The 22,863-nt window shown below is 44.9% G+C and overlaps 1 protein-coding gene across 6 annotated transcripts in view; it reads left to right on the forward strand.

The window, feature by feature from the left end:
* LOC126356172 (Ca(2+)/calmodulin-responsive adenylate cyclase) overlaps window positions 1-22,863 on the forward strand; it is a 1,163,484-nt gene that overhangs the window by 952,911 nt on the left and 187,710 nt on the right. For all 6 annotated transcript variants that reach the window (XM_050006929.1, XM_050006931.1, XM_050006933.1 and 3 more), the window contains exon 11: window positions 3,363-3,474. In XM_050006929.1, the coding sequence (XP_049862886.1) occupies window positions 3,363-3,474 (112 nt within the window). The remainder of the gene's footprint in view (window positions 1-3,362; window positions 3,475-22,863) is intronic.

The raw sequence follows: 22,863 nt of genomic DNA on the forward strand, positions 1-22,863 counted from the left end.
ACGTAAGGTGGTGTCTATGAAGTCTTGTGGTGTGGGCTGTGGTTCTCTACCAAAGGTGGATGTCGGTGTAGTAGAAGAAGACACTCGTGGACGCAAGAAGCCCTTTATTACTGTTTATTTACATACGTAAATATGCCTGTACTGTTGATCCTTGGCGAGCGCGGCAAAGAACAGACACGGTGTCTGCCGCAGAACTGACCTCCAAGCGACATCCTTATCAGCGGTAGCGAATGCCTACCACCAATGCGTAACAGAAAGTTTGGAGCCATCCGTTGAGCCTCGGCTCACGTGAGGATGATTCGACGCCAGCGTCGTAGTCACGTGCAGGCGGCAGAGTGCTGAGCTGCCCGAGCACCCTGTTAATCAGACTGCGGTCATAGGACAGATCAGGGGCGACGGTGGTGGTAGCATCGTCAACAGTACATTGCTGACTGGCAAAGACTGGACCTCATATTGCTGCCCAGCTGTTCGACCATAACGATTTGTCCACGTTGGTTTAAATGCAGCTATTCAGGGCTGACTGTGATGGAAACCGTCGTGGAAGTTTCTCCATCAGGGGCTAGTAACGTAGTATGGGCTGTTGCTACACCATGGCGGGTGGAATCACAGAAGAGTCTTAGCCCTGCTGGGTGCTTCGTCAGCCGTTCAGCGACTGCGGTCATTTGGGAATGCCCTGAATTCAGTCCTTGGCAGTGGCTCGCTCCGTTAGACTTACAAATCAGAAACAGAGTGCCACAATAGGGGCAAATGTTTTGCAGAACGTTCTGTGTGAAGACAACTATGCTGGACCTATTGTACTTCACCAGAAGCGAGACAAGCCATACACTTAGACCTGTCTGTCTGCTGTCAGTATTGTAAAAGATATTTACAAACGTTATTGCAATCCGCATTGAAAAGTATTAAATTTTTAATGAGGCAAGGGAACAAACTGAATTTAGTAATGAAAATAGTTCAGTGAACAATTTTAAAGTTATGAATGAAACTATAGAACAGATCAATGGCTATGATTTACCATTTTGCCCTGGATACAAATATTTTGTGAAAGCGTATAACTGAGTTCAATCAAATTGAGTTCTAGCAGTCTCTGAGAGCTTGGGCATTTATCTAACGTATTTCGCTGTACTGAAGAGTAAGTAAGTCAATGCTGCAGCTTCAATTAGTCTTCATCAAGATAGTGATAAATTCATCAGGACAGCTGTAAACTCAGAATTGAGAGTAGCGCAAGGAGGCTCCATATCGCCATAACTATTGCCAGCAGTCCGAAAGGCAATTCTGCACCCATAAACTGAGAAAGTTATGATGGAACATATGAACTACCCTTCGTTTTTTTAATGCTTTAGTACTGTTTGCCTCCGTTTTATTAATGCTATAGTACTGTTTGCCTCTAGTGCAAATGAACTTCAGCAAAACAATACAAATATAATGTGCAACCAAATATCGAATGAACAGTTAATCTGATGCTTAGTAGAGGTTTTAGTAAACTGAGCAGGGCTTTCAGGACCTAGATTCCGATGCCTGAAAATGTAAGTTTACAGTGGATTTGTATTTCCAGTTCTGGCTTATTTGCAGCGAGACATTAATTGTAATGTGATAATCAGCAAAAATTTGGGGAAACTTCAACGAGGAAGGGATTCTTGCGTCCTGAGAATTACTGGGAGAGACGAAAAAACTGACAAATGAACCAACGGGCAGAGTGGAGTCGAAGACGTCATTATGGCTATAATGGAAATGAAATAGATTTGTGAGACATGTAGTTAAGCGAGTAGGTGAACAAGGAAGTTCTTTCCGATATCAGGAGATAAAAGATTACTGAGGCGACGACTTAATAGAGAATGGGTAGATGACCTTACAAAACGTAATGGAGTAACAGTGATATGTATTACTGAAGACTGTATAGGATTTAGAAGGCTAAGAACGCGTATATCCAGATGTGGATGTCAAACAGTGCTTCTGCGTCTACAGTAGGTTTTGTGTGTGTGTGTGTGTGTGTGTGTGTGTGTGTGTGTGTGCGCCGGAGATGGAGAGAGAGAGAGAGAGAGAGAGAGAGAGAGAGAGAGAGAGCACTGTTGTGAAATGAAAGAGGCGATGTATGGTTACAACCAATTTAATGGACTACTACTAGTGTGTTCGTGTCACTTGCCAGCGTGGTAAAAATCAGCCGCTACTCCCAAGTGTGTCGGTGACGATAGTGAGTAGTTCACTGTGCCAAATGTAGAGTTCTAAAATCTTGAATATGCTCAAGATAGCGGACAAGCAAAAATAGCGGAGAACGGCTGCGTCTGGAGATAATGAAGTTAACAAATTCTCGTCTCGCTCATTCATCTTACTGTGATGGATCTGGTGTTACTATATTTACGCAATATTTATTTTATTGACTGTTTTGTTTTTATGGAACGTTGCAAAGATTGCATGTGGAATTCACAATTCAAGTGCTCTCGCACAGCAGATAGCACATATCTAAAACCAAAAAGTTATTTGTGAATCAGAATACCTTTACTTGAACAAATAAATAGCATTCACTGTATATAAGAAATACGTAAACATTTTTTATTCTAAACTGTTAAACTAGTGAAAAAGTCAGTTATAGTAGGGAGGGAAAATAGTTTTGTATATTATTTGCCACTTACAAGAAAAATTGGACAAAAAAGGATATAGTAAAATGTCTCCATACATCGTTATAAATGTGGCTTGATGCGTTTATATGTAAATATTTTCTCAAGCAGGTGACTTAATTTTTTTGAATATTTAGATGACATTTTTCATATTCTTTCAGCTCTCTCCAGTGTAGAGAATTCAGCGTGCCACTTCAGTTAAGGACTTTCAGCAGTTAAGGACCTTCACCATGAATTTTCCGTTTCTTATTGATAGACTCTGTTATTATTGCTAGTCTCTTCACGCTTTCACAACATTCGAACACTCACTAAAAGTGCGGCTCCATCCAGGAATGCTAGGCCACATGCGCTGGAGCACTCACTTGCCACGAGTAGTCTACTGAGACAAGAAAGTCGCTCGTGTAAAAATCGGCTTAAGACACTTGACTCGTAGGAGGGACTGGCTTCCATTCCCACTCGGGCTTTCATGATTTACTTTTTGAGGGGTTCCCTAAGCCATTTGAGGCGATTCAGGCGACAGTTCTTTAATCACAATTGTAGTCTAAATCTTTCCACATTGTTTCCCTCGTATCTTACTTTGATACCCAGCTAAACACGTAACATCCCACCGAGCCGTTTATGCGTTTGTAGACGTCTGTTAAGCAGTTTACCTGGCATTGTAGTAATCAGATATTACTTCTGCTTCTGTTGCTCTGACTTGCTTATATCGTGTTTTTGTATGTCTTCTTCAATGGCTGCCTGTTGTTTCAGCATCCTTTTCGCTGACATCGTCGGATTCACGGTGCTGGCCTCGCAGTGCACAGCGCAGGAGTTGGTACGGCTGCTGAACGAGCTGTTTGGCCGCTTCGATCAACTCGCTAACGTGAGTATTCTTTTAATCAGTGTCGCTCGCTTTGTCAGTTCCATACTATTGCCAGATATTAATTTCATTGTGCGCTGGTCTCCTTAGGACTGAGGGAGTATCTCACACTAGTACTTCTGTAAGAAAATTTGAGATAGGTGAAATTAACTCAGACTTCAAGAAGGTTAAAATTCCATTTCCGAAGAAGCCAGTACTGAGAGATTGCCGAACCACCATCAGTGCAAAATACTGACACGAATTACTTACAGAAGAATGGGAGACTGGTAAACGCTGACGTCGGGAAAGATCAGTTTGGGTTGTGGACAACTGTAGGAACACATGATTTAGTACTTGAACCTAGAACAATCTTAGAAGTTACGTTGAAGAAAGGCAACCCTACGTTTACAATAGCAGTTTTAGATTTAGGGAAAAGGTTGTGACAGTGTTGACTGGAATCACTCTTTGAAATTTAGAAGTGATAAGGACAAAATACAAGGAAAGAAATCAATTCCCAACCTGTATAGAAACCAGAATAAAGTTGGAAGACTTGAAGAACGTGAAAGGGAAGCACTAAATGAGAAGGAAGTGAGAGTTTTACAGAATATCCCTGCTTTTCCTCCATCCATACAATAAGTCTTGCTCAATAAATCAAATATTAGCAATATCGAAAATACGAGCCGTGAAAGCGCGCATGGGATGGATAATGTTTAGAAAAAGAGGACATATGATTAACAACAACTAAAGTAAAACGGCGGTAACAAAATGTAGTCAAATTAAGTGTGCAGATTGTTTGAAGTTTTAATTAGGAAATCCGACACTAGATGTAGTAGATGAGCTTAAAAATTGATTTTTTACTTTTGTTTTGAGAGTAAAAATGTAGTGCAGGTAGATTGTATTATTTTTATTATCCAATGGATTGGCCAGTTTCAAACTTTGGTCATTTGCAAGCACGTATCTTAAGTTTCCAGCTTTAGCTATCTGCAGATCAGGATACTTATGGTGACAGAAGTAGAGAGGGTATAAGTTGTAGATTGACCATGGCAAAGAAAGTGTTTCAGAAAACAAGAAATTTGTGAATATTTAATGTGAACTTAAGCATTAGAGTCTTTCCTTTCTGAAGATATTTGTCTTGGACATTATTCCCATCGCAGCATCAGGTTCGCGGAAATTTTTGTTCATAGTCATATTCATTTGATTTTCCTTGGGTCTGCGTTCGATATGCGTATATTTTGCTGTCTCAGAGAAGAGGCCAAACACTGTCGTGATAGCGTCGCTGTGTAACGCCCAGTATTAGACGCGGCTTGTTCTGTGATACTGTTCCTGTGCATTTTCCAGGACTTGGGCACTGTGTACTTTCACGATAGGATTAGTGGGTTCGGTGAAACAGAACTGCCGTACACACGGCCATTCGCCGACTGCTTAGGCTACCAGACGTACAGACGCGTTTCAACGGTTGCCTGGCTACAGGCTTCATCTGCCGCAACCAGCTCAAGCGCCTGCAAGACGAACACCGACACGGGTTCACCTCTCGTGGTAGTAAAAGAAAAAAATGCCCAGTTTGCCATAACGACAGAATTTATACACCAAAATAACAACTGATCGGTTGGCAGTGAATATATACGCTGAAGAGCCAAAGAAACTAGTACACCTGCCTAACTTCGTGTACGGCCCCCGCGAGTATGCAGAAGTGCTGCAGCACGACGTGGCATGGACTTGACTAATGTCTGAAGTAGTGCTGGAAAGAACTGACACCGTGAATCCTGCAGGGCTGTCCATAAATCCGTAAGAGTGCTGGGGGGTGGAGATCTCTTCGGAACAGCACGTTGCAAGGCATCACAGATATGCTCAATAATGTTCATGTCTGGGGAGTTCGGTGGCCAGTGGAAGTGTTTAAACTCGGAAGAGTTTTCCTGGACCCACACCGTGGCAATTCTGGACGTGTGTGGTGTCGCAATGTCCTGCAGGAATTGCCCAAGTCCGTCGGAATGTACAATGGGGATGAATGGATGGAGGTGATCAGACAGTATTCTTACGTACGTGTCACCTGTTACGAAGCGTATCTAGACATGTCTGGGGTCCCACATTATTCAAACTGCACACGACCCACACTGTTACAGACCCTCCACTAGCTTTAATAGACCCCTGTTGACGTGCAGAGTCAATGGATTCATGAGGTTGCCTCCATACCCGTACACGTGTCCATCTGCTCGATACAACCAGGCAACATGTTTCCAGTCATCAGCAGTTCAATGTCGATGGGCCCAGGTGAGACGTAAAGCTTTGTGTCGTGTAGTCGCCAAGGATACACCAGTGAGCCTTCGGCTCTTAATGCCCATATCGATGATGTTTCGTTGAATGGTTCGCACGCTGACACTTGTTGATGTCACAGCATTGAAAGGTGCAGCAGTTTGCCGAAGAGTTGCATTTCTCTCACGCTGAACTATTTTCTTCAGTCGTCGTTGGACCTGTTTTTAGATGACGTTTTCCCGGCCGCAGCGATTTCGGAGGTTTGAGGTTTCGCCGGATTCCTGATATTCACGGTACACTCGTGAAATGGTCGTACGGGAAAATCCCCACTTTACCGCTGCCTCGAAGATCCTGTGTCCCATCGCTCGTGCGCTTACTGTAATGCCACGTTCAAACTCAGTTAAATCTTGGTAACCTGCCATTGTAGCAGCAGTAACCTCCGTATCTAACAACTGCGCCAAACACTTGTCTTATATAGCGGTTGCCGACCGCACCAGCGTATTCTGCCTGTTTACATATCTCTGTATTGGAATACGCATACCTGTACCAGTTTCTTTGGTGCTTCAGTGTACATGCATTTATATAGATAAAACTTCTTCGTATGCTGCTTAAATTATATTTTAATGTTTAATATCTATTCAGAGAATGTCTGACAATTACTTTAGCATACACACTCACTTTCAAGGTGTTACGGAGTCTGTAAAAACAGTACCAGAAAACATGAGATGAGGATGAAGCGCATTCTGTAAATAACTCTGTCAGAACAGGTCTCGGAAAGCCCAACGTTACTGACAAACCACTGTATCATTTTTAGCAGATAGGCATCGCTGAATGCAGACATGGAGGTGCATGTGATCAGCACATAGCTCTTCCGGTTGTTGTAAGTTTTCTTGGACATAGCCGCTACTTCTCAGACAAGCAACTCTCAGTTTCCCTCACAAGAGCTTAGTGCACCCTACCTGCCAACAGCGCTTGACAGGTCCGGACCGTCACCCATTCAAGAGCTAGCCAAGCCCGACAGCGCCTGACTTCGGTGATCTGATGGGAACCGGTATTACCACTGCGGCAAGGCTGTTAGCTGCAATCTCTAAGTAGTGATTAATTATTGAAATAAATTACAGAAATCAGTGATAAGCTACAAAACTCGCTGTTAGCCTATAAACGGAAGTTTACAGAAATATTGCACTTTTTGTCGTAGGAGTACAACGGTGACGTTGTTCTTTGCTCAGTTTTCGTTTGACGTATGTTTTCTCATGGTGGATGTGGAATAAAAAAGAATATTGTTTGCATTTGGCGAAATTTTTTGTGAAGCGTGGACTATAACTTCAAACATTCTAGACACATCTCTTCTCCTCTCCTAATGGAACACATTTACAGCTGTTTACTTCGCATCAATTACTTTTCATCTTACACCCTCAAAGGTATCACAAACACAAGTTTGTTATAGGCCCTCTTGTTTCGACAATAGGTCGTTTCACCCTATCAGTGCTACTTCACACCGCAAGATCGTGAACTTTGCTTCTGTACTAACAGTAAGTCACAATTAGCGTTACACTACTGCATACTTCATTAAGAGAGAACGAGTCAACGAATGTGAAGCGACGGCAGCGTCACGGTTGTAAGACTCGTCAAAATCGCGTAATGACAACGAGAACGGAGGGAGCCCATTAAGCACTGATGTAGCAGTGGCGCCTGATATGTGAAGTATGCAACCCGCTACATTACAGCCGAAATCGCTCCGTTTCTGATCTCTACTTGCTAGTAAAGTTTCCAGACAACAGCCACTCCCACCGATTTGTCGTCCACGGAATCTTTGCCTACCGCCAGCTGAGCGAGCATACGCAATCCTTCGCTGTAGTCTTGGACTGTGTTTTGGCTCAGCGATGTCACATGCCCACAAGGTCATGTCATATGCATGCACTGTGACAGCATTTATGCCGGTGCATCACATTCGAAGTGCATTCCAGGCTTACACCGAACACACCAGCGATTCGTCAGGCACTACGTTAAGTGCACTACTTCCGAGTTACGCTTATTGTCAGGAAACTTGCGCTGACTGCACCTTGTGGCTCATCAGTCTGGGCACAGCTCACCGTACAGTACTTCTGGCAGCATTTCTTTGCCGATCTGGACACCGACAAAGACCATGTGCTAATCCTTTGTAACTCGCAATAGGTTTGTGAAGTGTGCATCATACTACACTACTGGCCATAAATTGCTATACCAAGAAGAAATGCAGATGATAAACGGGTATTCATTCGACAAATAATTATACTAGAACTGACATGTGATTACATTTTCACGCAGTTTGGGTGCGTAGATCCTGAGTAATCAGTACCCAGAACAACCACCTCTGGCCGTAATAACGGCCTTGATACGCCTGGGCATTGAGTCAAACAGAACGTGGATGGCGTGTACAGGTACAGCAGCCCATGCAGCTTCAACACGATACCACAGTTCATCAAGAGTAGTGACTGGCGTATTGTGACGTGCCAGTTGCTCGACCGCCATTGACCAGACGTTGTCAATTGGTGAGAGATCTGGAGAATGTGCTGGCCAGGGTAGCTGTCGAACATTTTCTGTATCCAGAAAGGCCCGTACAGGACCTGCAACATGCGGTCGTGCATTATCCTGCTGAAATGTAGGGTGTCTCAGGGATCGAATGGAGGGTACATCTACATACATACTCCGCAATCCACCATACGGTGCGTGGCGGAGTGTACCTCGTACCACAACTAGCATCTTCTCTCCCTGTTCCACTCCCAAACAGAATGAGCGAAAAATGACTGCATATATGCCTCTGTACGAACCCTAATCTCTCTTATCTTGTCTTTGTGGTCTTTCCGCGAAATGTAAGCTGACGGCAGTAAAATTGTACTGCAGTCAGCCTCAAATGCTGGTTCTCTAAATTTCCTCAGTAGCGATTCACGAAAAGAACGCCTCCTTTCCTCTAGAGACTCCCACCCGAGTTCCTGAAGCATTTCCGTAATACTCGCGTGATGATCAAACCTACCAGTAACAAATCTAGCAGCCTCTGAATTACTTCTATGTCCTCCCTCAATCCGACCTGATAGGGATCCCAAATGCTCGAGCAGTACTCAAGAACGGGTCGTATTAGTGTTTTATAAGCGGTCTCCTTTACAGATGAACCACATCTTCCCAAAATTCTACCAATGAACGGAAGACGGCTATCCGCCTTCCCCACAACTGCCATTACATGTCCCACTTCATATCGCTCTGCAATGTTACGTCCAAATATTTAATCGACGTGACGGTGTCAAGCGCTACACTACTAATGGAGTATTCAAACATTACAGGATTCTTTCCTTTTCATCTGCATTAATTTACACTTATCTATATTTAGAGTTAGCTGCCATTCTTTACAGCAATCACCAATCACAAATCCTGTCCAAGTCATCTTGTATCCTCCTACATTCACTCAACGACGACACCTTCCCGTACACCACAGCGTCATCAGCATACAGCTGCACATTGCTATCCACCCTATCCAAAAGATAATTCATGTAGATAGAAAACAGCAGCGGAGCTACCACACTTCCCTGGGGCACTCCAGATGATACCCTCACTTCCGATGAACACTCACCATCGAGGACAACGTACTGGGTTCTATTACTTAAGAAGTCTTCGAGCCACTCACATACTTGGGAACCAATCACATATGCTCGTAACTTAGGCGTCTGCAGTGGGGCACCGAGTCAAACGCTTTTCGGAAGTCAAGGAATATGGCATCCGTCTGATACCCTTCATCCATGGTTCGCAAGATATCATGTGAAAAAAGGGCGAGTTGCGTTTCGCAGGAGCGATGCTTTCTAAAGCCGTGCTGATGCATGGACAGCAACTTCTCTGTCTCAAGAAATTCATTGTATTCAAACTGAGAATATGTTCGAGAATACTGCAACAAACCAATATTAAGGATTTGGTCTGTGATTTTGAGGATCCGTCCTTCTACCCTTCTTATATATAGGCGTCACCTGCGCTTTTGTCCAGTCGCTCGGGTATTTACGTTGGGCAAGAGATTCGCGATAAATGCAAGCTAAGTAAGGAGGCAATGCAGTAGAGCAATCTCTGTAAAACCGAATTGGAATCCCATCAGGACCTGGAGATTTATTTATTTTCAACCCATTCACCTGCTCCACAACCCCAGGAATGTCTATCACTATGTCGTCCATACGGGAATCTGTACGAGACTCAAACGGCGGTATGTTTGTACGATCCTCCTGCGTGAAGATTTCTCAAATGCTAAATTTAAAATTTCAGCTTTCGTTTTGCTGTCTTCCGTTGCCAGACCAGACTGATCAGTGAGTGACTGGATGGAAGCCTTCGACCCGCTTACCGATTTTACGTAAGACCAGAATTTCCTTGGGTTTTCAGCAAGATATTTTGCTGAGATATGACGGTGGTAGTGGTTGAATGTTTCGCGAATCGCTGTTTTTACAGCAGCACGAATCTCTACTAAATTTTGCCTGCCCTCATTCTCCCGATCTTTCTTGTACTGTGAGTGCAATTGCCTTTGCTTCCTGAGCATTCTCCGAATTGCGCTGTTAAACCACGGTGGGTCTTTTCCGTCCGTAACCCACTGTTTCGGCACATACTTGTCCAATGCGTGATTTACAATGTGTTTAAAATTTGCCCATAATTATTCCACGTCCATCGTACCGGAAGTAAATGAAGTCGATTCATTTACTAAGTGGGATGCTAACAACTGCTTATCTGCTCTTTCTAGTAAGAATACTCTCCTAGCCTTCTTGACCGACTTCTTAACTTTCGTAACCATAGTCGTAATGACAACCTCATGATCACTAATCCCTTTCTCAACACAGACACCGTCGATGAGGTCTGGTCTGCTCGTGGCTACCAGATCTAAAGTATTCCCATTACGCGTTGGCTGTCGATTTAGCTGCTCAAGACAGTTTTCGGATAATGCGTTCAAAAGTAATTCACACGACGGCTTGTCTCTACCGCCTGTAATGAATCCATAGACATCCCAGTCTGTAGTAGGCAGGTTGAAGTCGCCTCCGACTAATATAGCATGATCCGGGTACTTATGCGATACAGAATGTAGACTCCCTTTGAATGATTCTAGAACTGTCACGGTGGAACCTGGTGGCCGGTAATAACACCACACAATTAACTTTATTTCCACTAGCCTTGTTAAACGTGTCCAGATAACTTCACAATGACACTCTACTTGGACCTCAGTAGACACAATATTTTTGTCGACTGCAATGAAGACACCATCTCCTACGGTGTCTAATCTGTCTTTCCGATACACGTTCCAACCCTTACTAAATATTTGAGAACTTCCTATCTCATGGTTCAGCCAGGTCTCAGTCCCGAGAATAATTTGCGCGCCACACACTTCCTGGAGGGCAGTAAATTCAGGAACTTTATTCCGAACACTCTGAAAATTTACTGCTAATATCTTGATAACTGAAATGTCTTTACACTGAGCGCATCCTGATTTCCCTGCCTGCACGTAGACTGGTGAGTGTTCATTAGGACACCTCGCACTACTGCCTAGCCTAAAAAACCGCCATGTGCACGCCGCAAGTACTCTGCTACCCGAGTAGCTGCTTTCTTTGTGTAGTGCACCCCTGACCTATCTAGGGGCGTCCTACAATTCCCCACCCAATAGCGCAAGTCGAGAAATCTGCAACCAAGACAGTCACAAAGTCGACGAAACCTCTGGATGAGACCCTCCACTCGGCTCCAAACCAAAGGACCCGGATCCACTCTGGAAACGATTCTGCAAATAGAGAGCTCTGCTTGCACCCCGCGGGCGAGGCCAGCGGTCTTCACCAAATCCGCCAGCCGCCTGTACTAACTGAGGCTCGCCTCCGAGCCCAAGCGACAGGCATCATTGGTGCCGACGTGAGCAACTACTGGCAGACTACTGCACCCCGTTCACTCGATAGCCGCAGGCAAGGCTGCCTCCACATCTTGTATGAGCCCCCCCCCCCCCCCCCCCCTCCCTGGCAGACAGACAGAGTGCACGCTATTTCCCTAAGGGGCTCCATCACCCGCCTAACGTTGGAGCTCCCAATAACCAGCAAGCCTCTGCCCCCTGTGCCTGCTCGGGCCCTGCTGAAGGAGCGCCCACTGACAGGATGAACGGGCGAGGCCAGCCGGCCAGCCTACACATAGGCCCTCCGCCTCGAGCGATGCGAACGAGTTGCAGTCCGCCACTCACCCTGAGGTGAGGGCTGCCCCAACGCGTCGGGTACACTAGAAGGTGCCTCGGCGGCTGAGTCAGCGGACGCAGCAAGCGACACCTGGCGTGTCTCAAGCGACGCGCCAGACCCTCCGCCGTCGCTGCACCTCGAGGCAGCAGCCTGAAGGCGGCTGACCGTGGCCAACAGCACCCTCAGCTGCTCGCGAACCGCGGCCAGTTCCTCCTCCGCCCGCAGACAGCACGCACACACCCTATCCATCCTACTGCTAATATCTAAAGACTCCGCGAACTTATACTCTATGGCTATCAATAAGCAATATTACTCCTCTCAAATACGAGAATACGCAAGGATTTTATGTAATTAAATATGCAAGCGCACAAACACTCGGAAAGAAATTAAGAATCAAAATACAAAACAAATATGAAAGCTAAATATGCGACTCGCTACTGCACTTCTACTGCACTGCTACTGCACTGCTGCTGCACTGATACTTCACCAGCAGCTGCTCGAGGCTCACAGGTCGTAACACATCTGAAATGTAACATCCACTTCAAATTGCCGACAATGCGAACAAGAGGTGACCGAGACGTGTAACCAATGGCACCCCATACCATCACGCTGGGTGATACGCCAGTATGGCGATGACGAATACACGCTTCCTATGTGCGTTCACCGCGATGTCGACAAACACGGATGCGACCATCATGATGCTGCAAAAAAGACCCTGGATTCATCCGAAAAAATGACGTTTTGCCATTCGTGCACCCAGCTTCGTCGTTGAGTACACCATCGCAGGCGCTCCTGTCTGTGATGCAGCGTCAAGGTTGACCGCAGCCATGGTCTCCGAGCTGATGGTCCATGCTGCTGCAAACGTCGTCGAACTGTTCCTGCAGATGGTTGACGTCTTGCAAACGTCCCCATCTGTTGACTCAGGGATCGAGACGTGGCCGCACGACCCGTTACAGCCATGCAGATATGATGCCTGTCATCTCGACTGCTAGTGATACGAGGCCGTGCAATCGCCATAGGCTACAATCCGACTATCAAAGTGGGAAACGTGATGGTACGCATTTGTCCTCCTTACATGAGGCATCAGAACAACGTTTCACCAGGCAACGCCGGTCAACTGCTGTTTGTGTATGAGAAATCGGTTGGAAACTTTCCTCATGTCAGCACGTTGTAGGTGCCGCCACCGGCGCCAACCTTGTGTGAATGTTCTGAAAAGCTAATCATTTGCATATCACAGCATCTTCTTCCTGTCGGTAAAATTTTGCGTCTGTAGCACGTCATCTTAGTGGTGTAACAATTTTAATGGCCATTAGTATATTGCCAATAAACCGTTGTTCTGTGTCTACCTAGGAGCCTCTTCATGTAGCGTACACCATACCGCTGGAAACAAAAGGAACTGATGTCTTTATGGACACATGAGGATCTGCAAAATTACTTCTCATTTCTCCGTACTGATTTCTTGCAGTATTCTGCTGGTGAGCGAATGCAGATATAGCAGACGGCGTTCATATTGGATGGTGCACCGAAATAACAAGATCTGGACAACGAATTTTGGCAATAGTAGTTACTGGAATAGCAAAATTTTCGGCTTCAAGCAGCGCGTTACGTATACTCTTGTTGCCTGCTGCCACGCGTGTCTAACAAAGTCTCCAAATGCAGGAGCGGTAGTGAAGAATTAGTCTCTCTTGCATCTCGTATACGTTTCTGAGATTTTAGGGAGGTGGTCTTAATGTGTTGCCAGGTTGCCTCGCTCACCCACGTTTTTTGTTAGTAATCAGCCGTTCACATTTGCCAGTGCCGTTGCTTTAGCTCCTCTGTCATTTTACTTGCATTTTAATACCAGCTGTAGCACTTTTACCCTTCCTCCGTTGTTTAAGGCGTATGAGATAGTGTGATTGTGTTGAGTGAACGGTAGTGAGTTGGTACTGAGTACATAAGTACATAAGAGGTTTCATCCTCACTGTGTGCAAAAAGGTAGCGATTTCATTCGCATTCGTTCCTTTTGAAATGTGGAAGTGCACTGATAACTTCGCCGGTGGCCACCGTAAACTCAAAACGCACGCACGCGAGTGAGCGCAGTTCGGTTAAAAACAAGGAATGGTCTGAAACTTCCTGGCAGATTAAAACTGTGTGCCCGATCGAGACTCGAACTCGGGACCTTTGCCTTTCGCGGACAAATGCTCTACCATCTGAGCTACCGAAGCATGACTCACGCCCGGTGCTCACAGCTTTACTTGTGCCAGTATCGCGTCTCCTATCTTCCAAAATTTACAGAAGCTCTTCTGCGAACCTTGCAGAACTAGCACTCCTGAAAGAACGGATACTGCGGAGACATGGCTTAGCCACAGCCTGGGGGAAGCTTCTGTAAAGGAAGTTTCATATCAGCGCACACTCCGCTGCAGAGTGAAAATTTCATTCAAGGAATGGTCTGACAGTATGTCTCGATGATGCTCCTGTTCTTTCCATACAATTGAGAGAAGTCTATTCGATGCATTTAAGTATTATTGGATTCCAGGAAATATGTAGCGTTCATCTTACTGTTTCCATCAATTAATCGCATCGCCTTTGTTTCTTTATGTAATTAAGGCGGCAGCTCTGGATTACCGCAAACATCAATCTGGCGGTGAAATTTACCACGCCTAATACCAGAGACACTATTTTTACATAGTTCCTGGAATCTTGAAATTATGGGAGAGATGAAGGTAGATGATTCCATTGCGAGAACAGCCTCTATTCAGACATCTACAAGTATCTTTGCGCAGTTTGTATGACATTCAGCTACTGGCCGCTACAAAATTTGACACTGTTACATGGCAGCTTCGGGAGCGGAGGCGGTATAATCGAATTGTTTATAAACTCTCGTTTTATCAAATTGTTCAAAGCATTATAGGACTTAACATCTGAGGTCATCAGTCCCCTAGAACTCAGAACTACTTAAACCTAACTAACCTAAGGACATCACACACACATCCGTGCCCGATGCAGCATTCGAATCTGCGAGCAAAGCGCCTAGAACCGCTCGGACACAGCGGCCGGCCTCTCGTTTTATCGAAAGAGCTAATATTATTTTCGCTCGCCGTATCTGACGGTACACGGCTAATTAGGAATTTAGTACTTCAGAATGTGATTACAAGTAAAAATCATTTTTGAAAAAAAATGAATAAGGCGGCAGGTTCTTCGTTCGCTGTAATTAATATGAGCTGTACGTTCTTTTATCATGCAACTGCCTTCAAGATGAGATCCAGTTACTTATAAAGCATTCATTCTGAAAATATTTTTGAAATCTCATCGGGACCATGAATTAAGACATTTGTTAATATTAAAACGTATTTAATGACTCCTCGTGCACTGTTTCATATTTCAATAATTAAATACTTCTATTGCAGTGCTCTAAAACTTAGTTACAGATCTTGCATCGGAATGTCAGCTGGTTGGCTTGAACATGAACCTTTTGAAAACAAAAGTAATGTCCAACAAATGGGTCCCAGCTGGAGATGTGAAAGTCAAGGACAGTCTACTAGAAGAGGTCAGTGACTATGTCTGCCTTGGCCAGATTATAAATATGAAGGGAGACATAAGGCCAGAAATCCATCGACGCATCAAGCTTGGCTGGCAAGCATTTGGGAAGAATTCAAAAGTATTCAGATCAAAAATGCCAGTAAATTTGAACAAAGCAGCATTTGATCAGTGCATTCTTCCTGTGATGAGGTATTACTGCGAGACATGGACACTGAACTCATTTACAAAAGGGAAACTTAGGACAGCACAGAGAGCCATTGAGAGATCAATGCTGGGCTATACAAGAAAGGACGGAAAAAGGGCAGATGACATCCGGTCTGTGACGAAGGTTAATGACATCTTAGAGACAGTAGGTTTCTTTAAATGGCAGTGGGCTGGCCTCGTCGCAAGAAGAAAAGACAACAGATGGAAGAAGCTTGTACTGGAGTGGAGTCCGAGAGAGCACCGGAGGCCTAGAGGAATACCACCAGACAGATGGGACAAAGACATAAAGGAGATAGCTGGTAACATCTGGCAGAGAAGTGCCCAAGACCGTCCCACTTGGAGAAGACTGCTGAAAGCCTACCTGAATCCACTACTCGAAGAGGCCACATCATTTAATGATTGAATTGGCTGATGATGATGATGATTGCAGTAGGCTATACAGATACCTTTTTCTAAGTCAAGAAACTACACATAAATGGGGTTTTACAATGGTCATAGTTACTTGTATAATATTCCTTAGTGATCAGTGAGTCATGTTAGTATTAACAAGGATCCATATTCCTCTTGTGCCACCCTTCTAAATCGTTGCGTAATCTCAGCCCAGCACCAGAGTTGACGCAAATTTCTTAATATTTCTTAAGATATACATTGGTCAGCTAAAACATTACGTGTATGACCACTTTCCTCCGCGACGTTGGATGTCGCCTGGTGGGGCACGTGCCGCGATAACCAAAGTATGTAAGCGGAGCAGACACGGACGGGTTATCATCCTAGCGAATATATGGAATGCAAATGGAGAAATCCACTGTCACAAAGCGACTTTCACAAAAGGCGGATTATTATTGTGCATCGTTTGTGACCGAGTATCTCGAAAACGGCGAAGCTGGTCGAATGCTCACGTGCTACTGACGCGGGCATTTACGGAAAGAGGTAAGAGCACAGTGAAACCACCACTAACAAGGGAACCTCCCCATCGCACCCCCCTCAGATTTAGTTATAAGTTGGCACAGTGGATAGGCCTTGAAAAATCGAACACAGATCAATCGAGAAAACAGGAAGAAGTTGTGTGAAACTATGAAAAAATTGAAATATACAAACTGAGTGGTCCATGCGCAAGATAGGCAACATCGAGGAAAGTGTGAGCTCAAGATCGCCGTGGTTCCGTGGTTAGCGTGACCAGCTACTGAACAAGAGGTCCATGGTTCAAGTCTTCCCTCGAGTGAAAGGTTTAATTTTTTATTTTCAGACAATTATCAAAGTTCACGCACTCACACGTAATCCACTTCGCTCTCCAAAATTCCAGGACATGTTCAGATTTGCTTGGACATATGCAGGATTTGACGATCTACACACGGAAAAATTTGAAGACGTTAAAAACATATGTTTTGACAGAGCCCAGAGAAAGCTGTGCGACTGTGAAAGTGTTGCATTCATTTGTTGCAGTTTATGAGACAAACTCTTGTGTTTTCATCACTTTTTTGGGAGTGATTATCACATCCACAAGAAAAACTAAATCGGGCAAGGTAGAAGAATCTTTTCACCCATTCGCCAATAGTACAGGTTAGGTCTCTCGTTCCGCAGCTGTTCACGCTAACCACGGGACCACGGTGCTCCTGAGCTCACATTGTCCTTGATGTTGCCTATCTACCGCATGGACTACTCAGTTTGTATATTTTGCTTATTTTTTTCATAGTTCCACGCAACGACTTCCTGTTTCCTCGATTGATCTGTGTTTAGTTTTCAAGACCTATCCACTGTGCCAACTTACAACTAAATCTGTGGGTGGAGGGGGAGGGGGGAGTGCGATGGGGAGGTTCCCTTGCAAGCCTAAATTGTTGGATGTACACGACTCTTAACAAAACGTGGCGTGTAGTCTTGTCTGCTCTGTAAAGTAAGATATATGGTAATCTGTGGCACATCTGGGGAAATAGCACAATGCTGGTGCACACATAAGTGATCCGGAGCACACTATTTATCTTGCAGTGTTCACATATTGACCCAACGACATTGTCAATTACGATTGGAGTGGGCGCGGGACCATCGGGATTCGACCGTCGATCAGTGGCTCTTCGGATGACTCACATTTTTGTTACGCTAGGTCGGTGGTCGGCTACGCAAACGCCGTCATCGAGGCGAACGGCGGTTCGAAATGTGCAGCGCGCCACGGACGCAGGCTGGCGAGAGGATTATTATGCTGTGGGAGGCAATATGCTGCGCTTGCAGAGGACATGTGACAGTAATCGAAGACACGCTGACAGCTGCGAACCATCTGCATCCTTTCATGCTCTATGTCTACGCCGACGGCGAAGTCGTCTTTCAGCAGTAGAATTGTCCGTGTCTCTAAGCCTGAACCGTGCCACAGTGGTTTGAAGAGCATTGTAGTGAACTCACGTTGATGTCTCGGCGACCAGATTCGCCTGATATAAATCCAATGGAACCCATCTGGGCCGCTATCGGGCGCCATCGCCGCGCACGCAAATCAGCGGCCCGTTATTTACCCCAATTACACGACCTCTGCATAGATATGTAATGGCACACGCCTCCACAAACCTACTAGCAAACTGTCTGATTCCTGACGCGCACAATCAGTGATGTACTGTTTTCCAAAGTCGGACGAACAAGCTGTCTTAGCAGGTGGGTGTAATGTTTTGGCTTATCAGTGTATGTTACACCGGGGGGCGAGTCCTCTCGCCGCCTGTCTAGCTCGAGACTCCACCCAACCTGTTCATCGCTCCTTTACCCAACTTAAACTTGATATACCTTTCCTTGTACATTCGCGGACAAATAGATGCAAACGACGTGTTCCAAGTTTCAATTATTACTTTTTTACGCAGTGGCGGACACATTTCACACTTCAGTGTAATATATACGATCGAACGATTTGTATGGGAAAAAGTCTCGTGCTTACATCAGCGATCACTTGTGAGAGGATTAAGACACTAATAATCATTTACCTAAGGCTCTTTAAAATAACCGTCATCATCATTATCATCATCATAATCAAAAGTTCTGAATCTGGTCTTCCAGAACCCCATTAGCAAGAATGACAGGATACAAATTTCAGCGTACTTGAGCAGTCAACATTAAGAATTCAGTTCTGAGGACGAAGCTGTAGAGCACTGATGTATGAAATCCAAAAGCATTGTTCAACACGCGTTAGACCAGTACTCAGCGTGGGTAATAGTAGCTTCACAAGGTTGCTACTAAATCAAAGGGAACTTAATTACAGATTTAAGTGAAACATTAGTTGAACGTAGTGAGAATGAGCGTAAGGGAAACAATGAAAGAAGCTTCAGTGAATATGATAATAAAGTTTTCGCTGACGATCTGACTAAAATCGTAAGAAGTTTTGGTCTTGTGTAAAATCATTATGAGGATGTAAATGATCTGTCCAGTCGCTCAGTGACCTTACTGGCTCCAAAATGGATGATGAAAGAAGGCCAAACTCTGCTTTTCGGTCCATTGAATTTTTTTCACCATGGTGGTAATACGGTTGCTCCTCTCAAGCATTGCACGAACGCCAGAATAGTAGATACACTATCTGCTCAAAAGTATCTGGACAGCTGTTTGCGGATATCAGTATTGGGTGTGATGGCTTATGTCGGCTTGAATATTGGGGAAGGGGGGGGGGACACTTTCAATGAGGTGTCTGAATGTCTGTGGACGAATTTTAGTCCATTCTTCCTCAAGAGCCGAGACCAGAAAAGATAATGATTTCGAACGAAGTCACGTTGTAACTCCTCCCAAAGGTGTGTCATAGGGTTCAGGTTGGCGATCTGGGCAGGCCAGTCCATTTGGAGAATATTATTGTCCAGAAACCATTGTCGCACATATGCTACTTAATGACAGGGTGCATTGTCAAGCTGATATAATCAATCATCGTCTCCGAACTGTTCCTTTATTGAAGCAGTACACAAGGCTGTAAAATGTGTTAATAAACTTCCGCATTCAGCGGTTTCTTAAGCGCAGTAAAGTGGACCATACCTTAACCACGCAAATCACCCCAAATACTATAACATCACATCCTCCGTACTTCATTATTTCTGCTACACAACGATGACAAGTAACGTTCTCCATGCATTCGACAAACCCAATCGTTTCCGTCCGAGGGCCACAGGATGTAGCGTGATTCATCACTCCATATCATTCATTTCCACTCTGCAGTGGCGTCGTTCTTTACAACACGTCTTTGTCCTGGAATTTCACTGACTGGCGTAGAATTGTTTTCAGTGATGAGTCCCGCTTGGATATGAGCCCTGATGACCATCAAAGACGTGTCTGGAGGCGTCCCTGACAACGGTGGGATACCAACCTGACTGTTGCCCGCCATACTTCCCGACAACGAGCAGTGATGGTCTCGGGAGGCATTTCTTTTCATAGCAGGACCCCTTTGGTTACATCCAGAGCACCCTTACGGCGCAGCGGTACGTCGACGATATTCTACCCCCTGTTTTGTTGGCTTTCGTGGCACATTATCCCGGGATTGCATTTGAGCAGGATAATGCTTACGCTACACACCGAGATTTTCTACTGTTTCTCTTCGTGCTTGCGGAACCCTGCCATGACCAGCAAGATCGCCGGATCTTTCTTCCCAATTGGGAATATTTCGAGCAGTATGGGCAGGGCCCTTCAACCATTTCGGGATTTTGACCATCTAACCCGCAAAATGGATAGAATGTGGCACAGTATCCCGTGGAAGACATCCAACATCTCTATCAAGCGATGCCAAACCGAGTAACTGCTTTCATAAGGACCATAGGTGGACCAACGCGTTATTGCTTACTCGATTTGTGAAGCTTTTTCTCTTGAATGAATGGCCCAATTTTTTAAAAATTGTACTAATTTGTTTTTCTGTACATGTACATCATTCCACCCCATTAGGATAATTCCTTCGTGGTGTGTCTCTAAGGAATTTTTTTTTTTTAAAAGTGTATGCACCATTGGGGAACTGGTGCAAACTTGGACGATAGATGTATCGTGTAATAGGGCTGACGAAACAGTTTGCACATCCAGGCTTGTACTCTTCGGACGCTACTGCTGACTTATGTCGTGTAATGCACCAGCTTTGTCGCTTGGTCCATAAACCGGCCCTGCTTGCGGAGTATAGACGTAGATGCAAGTAACATGGCTGGTACTGGAGTGCTCTATATTTAATGTCTAAGCCATGTCAGTCTCAAAGGATGGAACGTCCTCGCATGCCATCCGCCGAATTGTGAAGTAGACGAGTACGCGACGGCTTCCTTGGTGGAGAACCTCTTTTGCCAGACACTGTTTTGGAACATATCTGATATGTATTTTCGTATCAAAATATGTTTAGCAGTAATCACTCCGATGATTAGAATATTTTCACGGTTCTGTTTCGACCTACTGCTGAACAGAAACGGCTCATTGAAAAGGGATTTGATGTGCAATTCGCGGTAGGTTCAACGTCAGCGTGCCTTAACTACCACGAACCCATCGTTCCAACATTTATTGGCTCTCGAAACAGTCAGCACAGCTATAGGAGGGAAGACTTACCTGAAAAGGTTGTTAATTTCTTCGCACATGACATGTTACTATTAGTTGACAGATGAACGAGTAATTCCATTTTCCTGTAATTGCGATGGGCATTGAACACTGTACCACGTTGTCGGCAAATTACCAAACTAAGATGGTTCTGTGTATTTTCACTCAAACAATTTTTGGATGATAGAACTCAGTTAAGTGACAGTAGAGGAAGTCTGAGGGAAGGGGGCAGCGAGTGTCTTCATCCACATAACGTTATTGACCAGATGTGCTTAGCAGCGTTCTCAGAGCTCGCTGGCGCTGGTGTTGTCTACAGGTTCATATTATCGCTGAATGATTAAAGGAAAATTCGAATCAGCTTAGACTCTGAACTCGAACTATCCTGGCAGACTGAAACTGTGTGCCGGACCGGGACTTGAACGCGGAACCTTGACTTTCGCGAGTTATGTTCTTCTGAGCAACCCGGGCACGACTACTGCTCTCCATTGTCCCAGCATCATATCTGTCAATACATCTATTCTCGTAGTTCTCCTACACAAATTTCGGAGCTAGCATTCCTGGGTCGCACGCGATTAGCCGAGCGGTCTAGGGCGCTGCAGTCGTCGACTGTGCGGCTGGTCTCGGCGGAGGTTCGAGTCCTCCCTCGGGCATGGGTGTGTGTTTGTCCTTAGGATAATTTAGGTTAAGTGGTGTGTAAGTTTAGGGTCTGATGACCTCAGCAGTTAAGTCCCATAAGATTTCACACACATTTCAACATTTTTTTTTTAGCATTCCTGGAAGAGAGAATATGTTAGAGAAATGGCTTAGCCACAGCCTGGCGGATTGTTTCAAGAGATATCTTTGATACAGCAGTGGAGTGTGACTTTCGTTTGTTTATTTGTTTTTAGCTTCATGCGTGATTAAAACTGGATGCCGGGCTGGTATTCGAACACTGAACCTGGCCTGTCGCAGGCAATGTGCTTCCCAACTGTGAGATATCTAGCGGCACGACTCACGACCCGTCCTCACATCTTCAGTTGTGCTGCAGCTTTCTCCACATTTTCTGGTTACTTATACTGTGTAATATTTAATGAATTCAATAGCAGCGCATTTTAAACAGGAATAAATTCATGATGATGTTCATAAACAAAAGGTGCTCGGTAACGTCCGATTGCAACAGTAGTGGTAAACATCTGCTATCTATCACATCGGACATCGCTCAGCGGTTATATAAGACAGGATGTGAAACGAGTTGAAAATGTGAAATCCGTGGTAGGAGGACGAACTGGAGATATCGTTTGGTGGTGTTATGGGAACTGCGGTGAACTTGTGCAGGAAACCACAATAGAGACATTGGTGCGGCAACTCTTGAATACTGCTGCAGCATTTGGGGGTTGCTTGGACCGTTACAGATCGTACTGTGCATACAAAAGCGTAAAGAAGATGCTCAGGGAAACGGAAAGCTCAGCAACATAGATAACGCTGATCAGTTCAAACCGTATGGGATAAATGTACACAGCAGGTATTCTAGTTGCGCAGCAATATTATTGCTTCCGTCGTAGGGGCTATATTTCGTTTAGGGATAAAGAGAGTGAGGTGCGAGATATTGAGGAACGTACCGAGGCGCTCAGGCAAAATATTTTCCTCACTCCATACGCGATTGGAATTTGCGAGAAAATGGATGACAATGGTAACAAAGTTCGTCCACCATGGGCCGTATCGTGGCCTGTTGAGTGTAGCTGTAGATACTGAC

Source organism: Schistocerca gregaria, chromosome 3, assembly GCF_023897955.1.
Source record: "Schistocerca gregaria isolate iqSchGreg1 chromosome 3, iqSchGreg1.2, whole genome shotgun sequence".
NCBI lineage: Eukaryota > Metazoa > Arthropoda > Insecta > Orthoptera > Acrididae > Schistocerca > Schistocerca gregaria.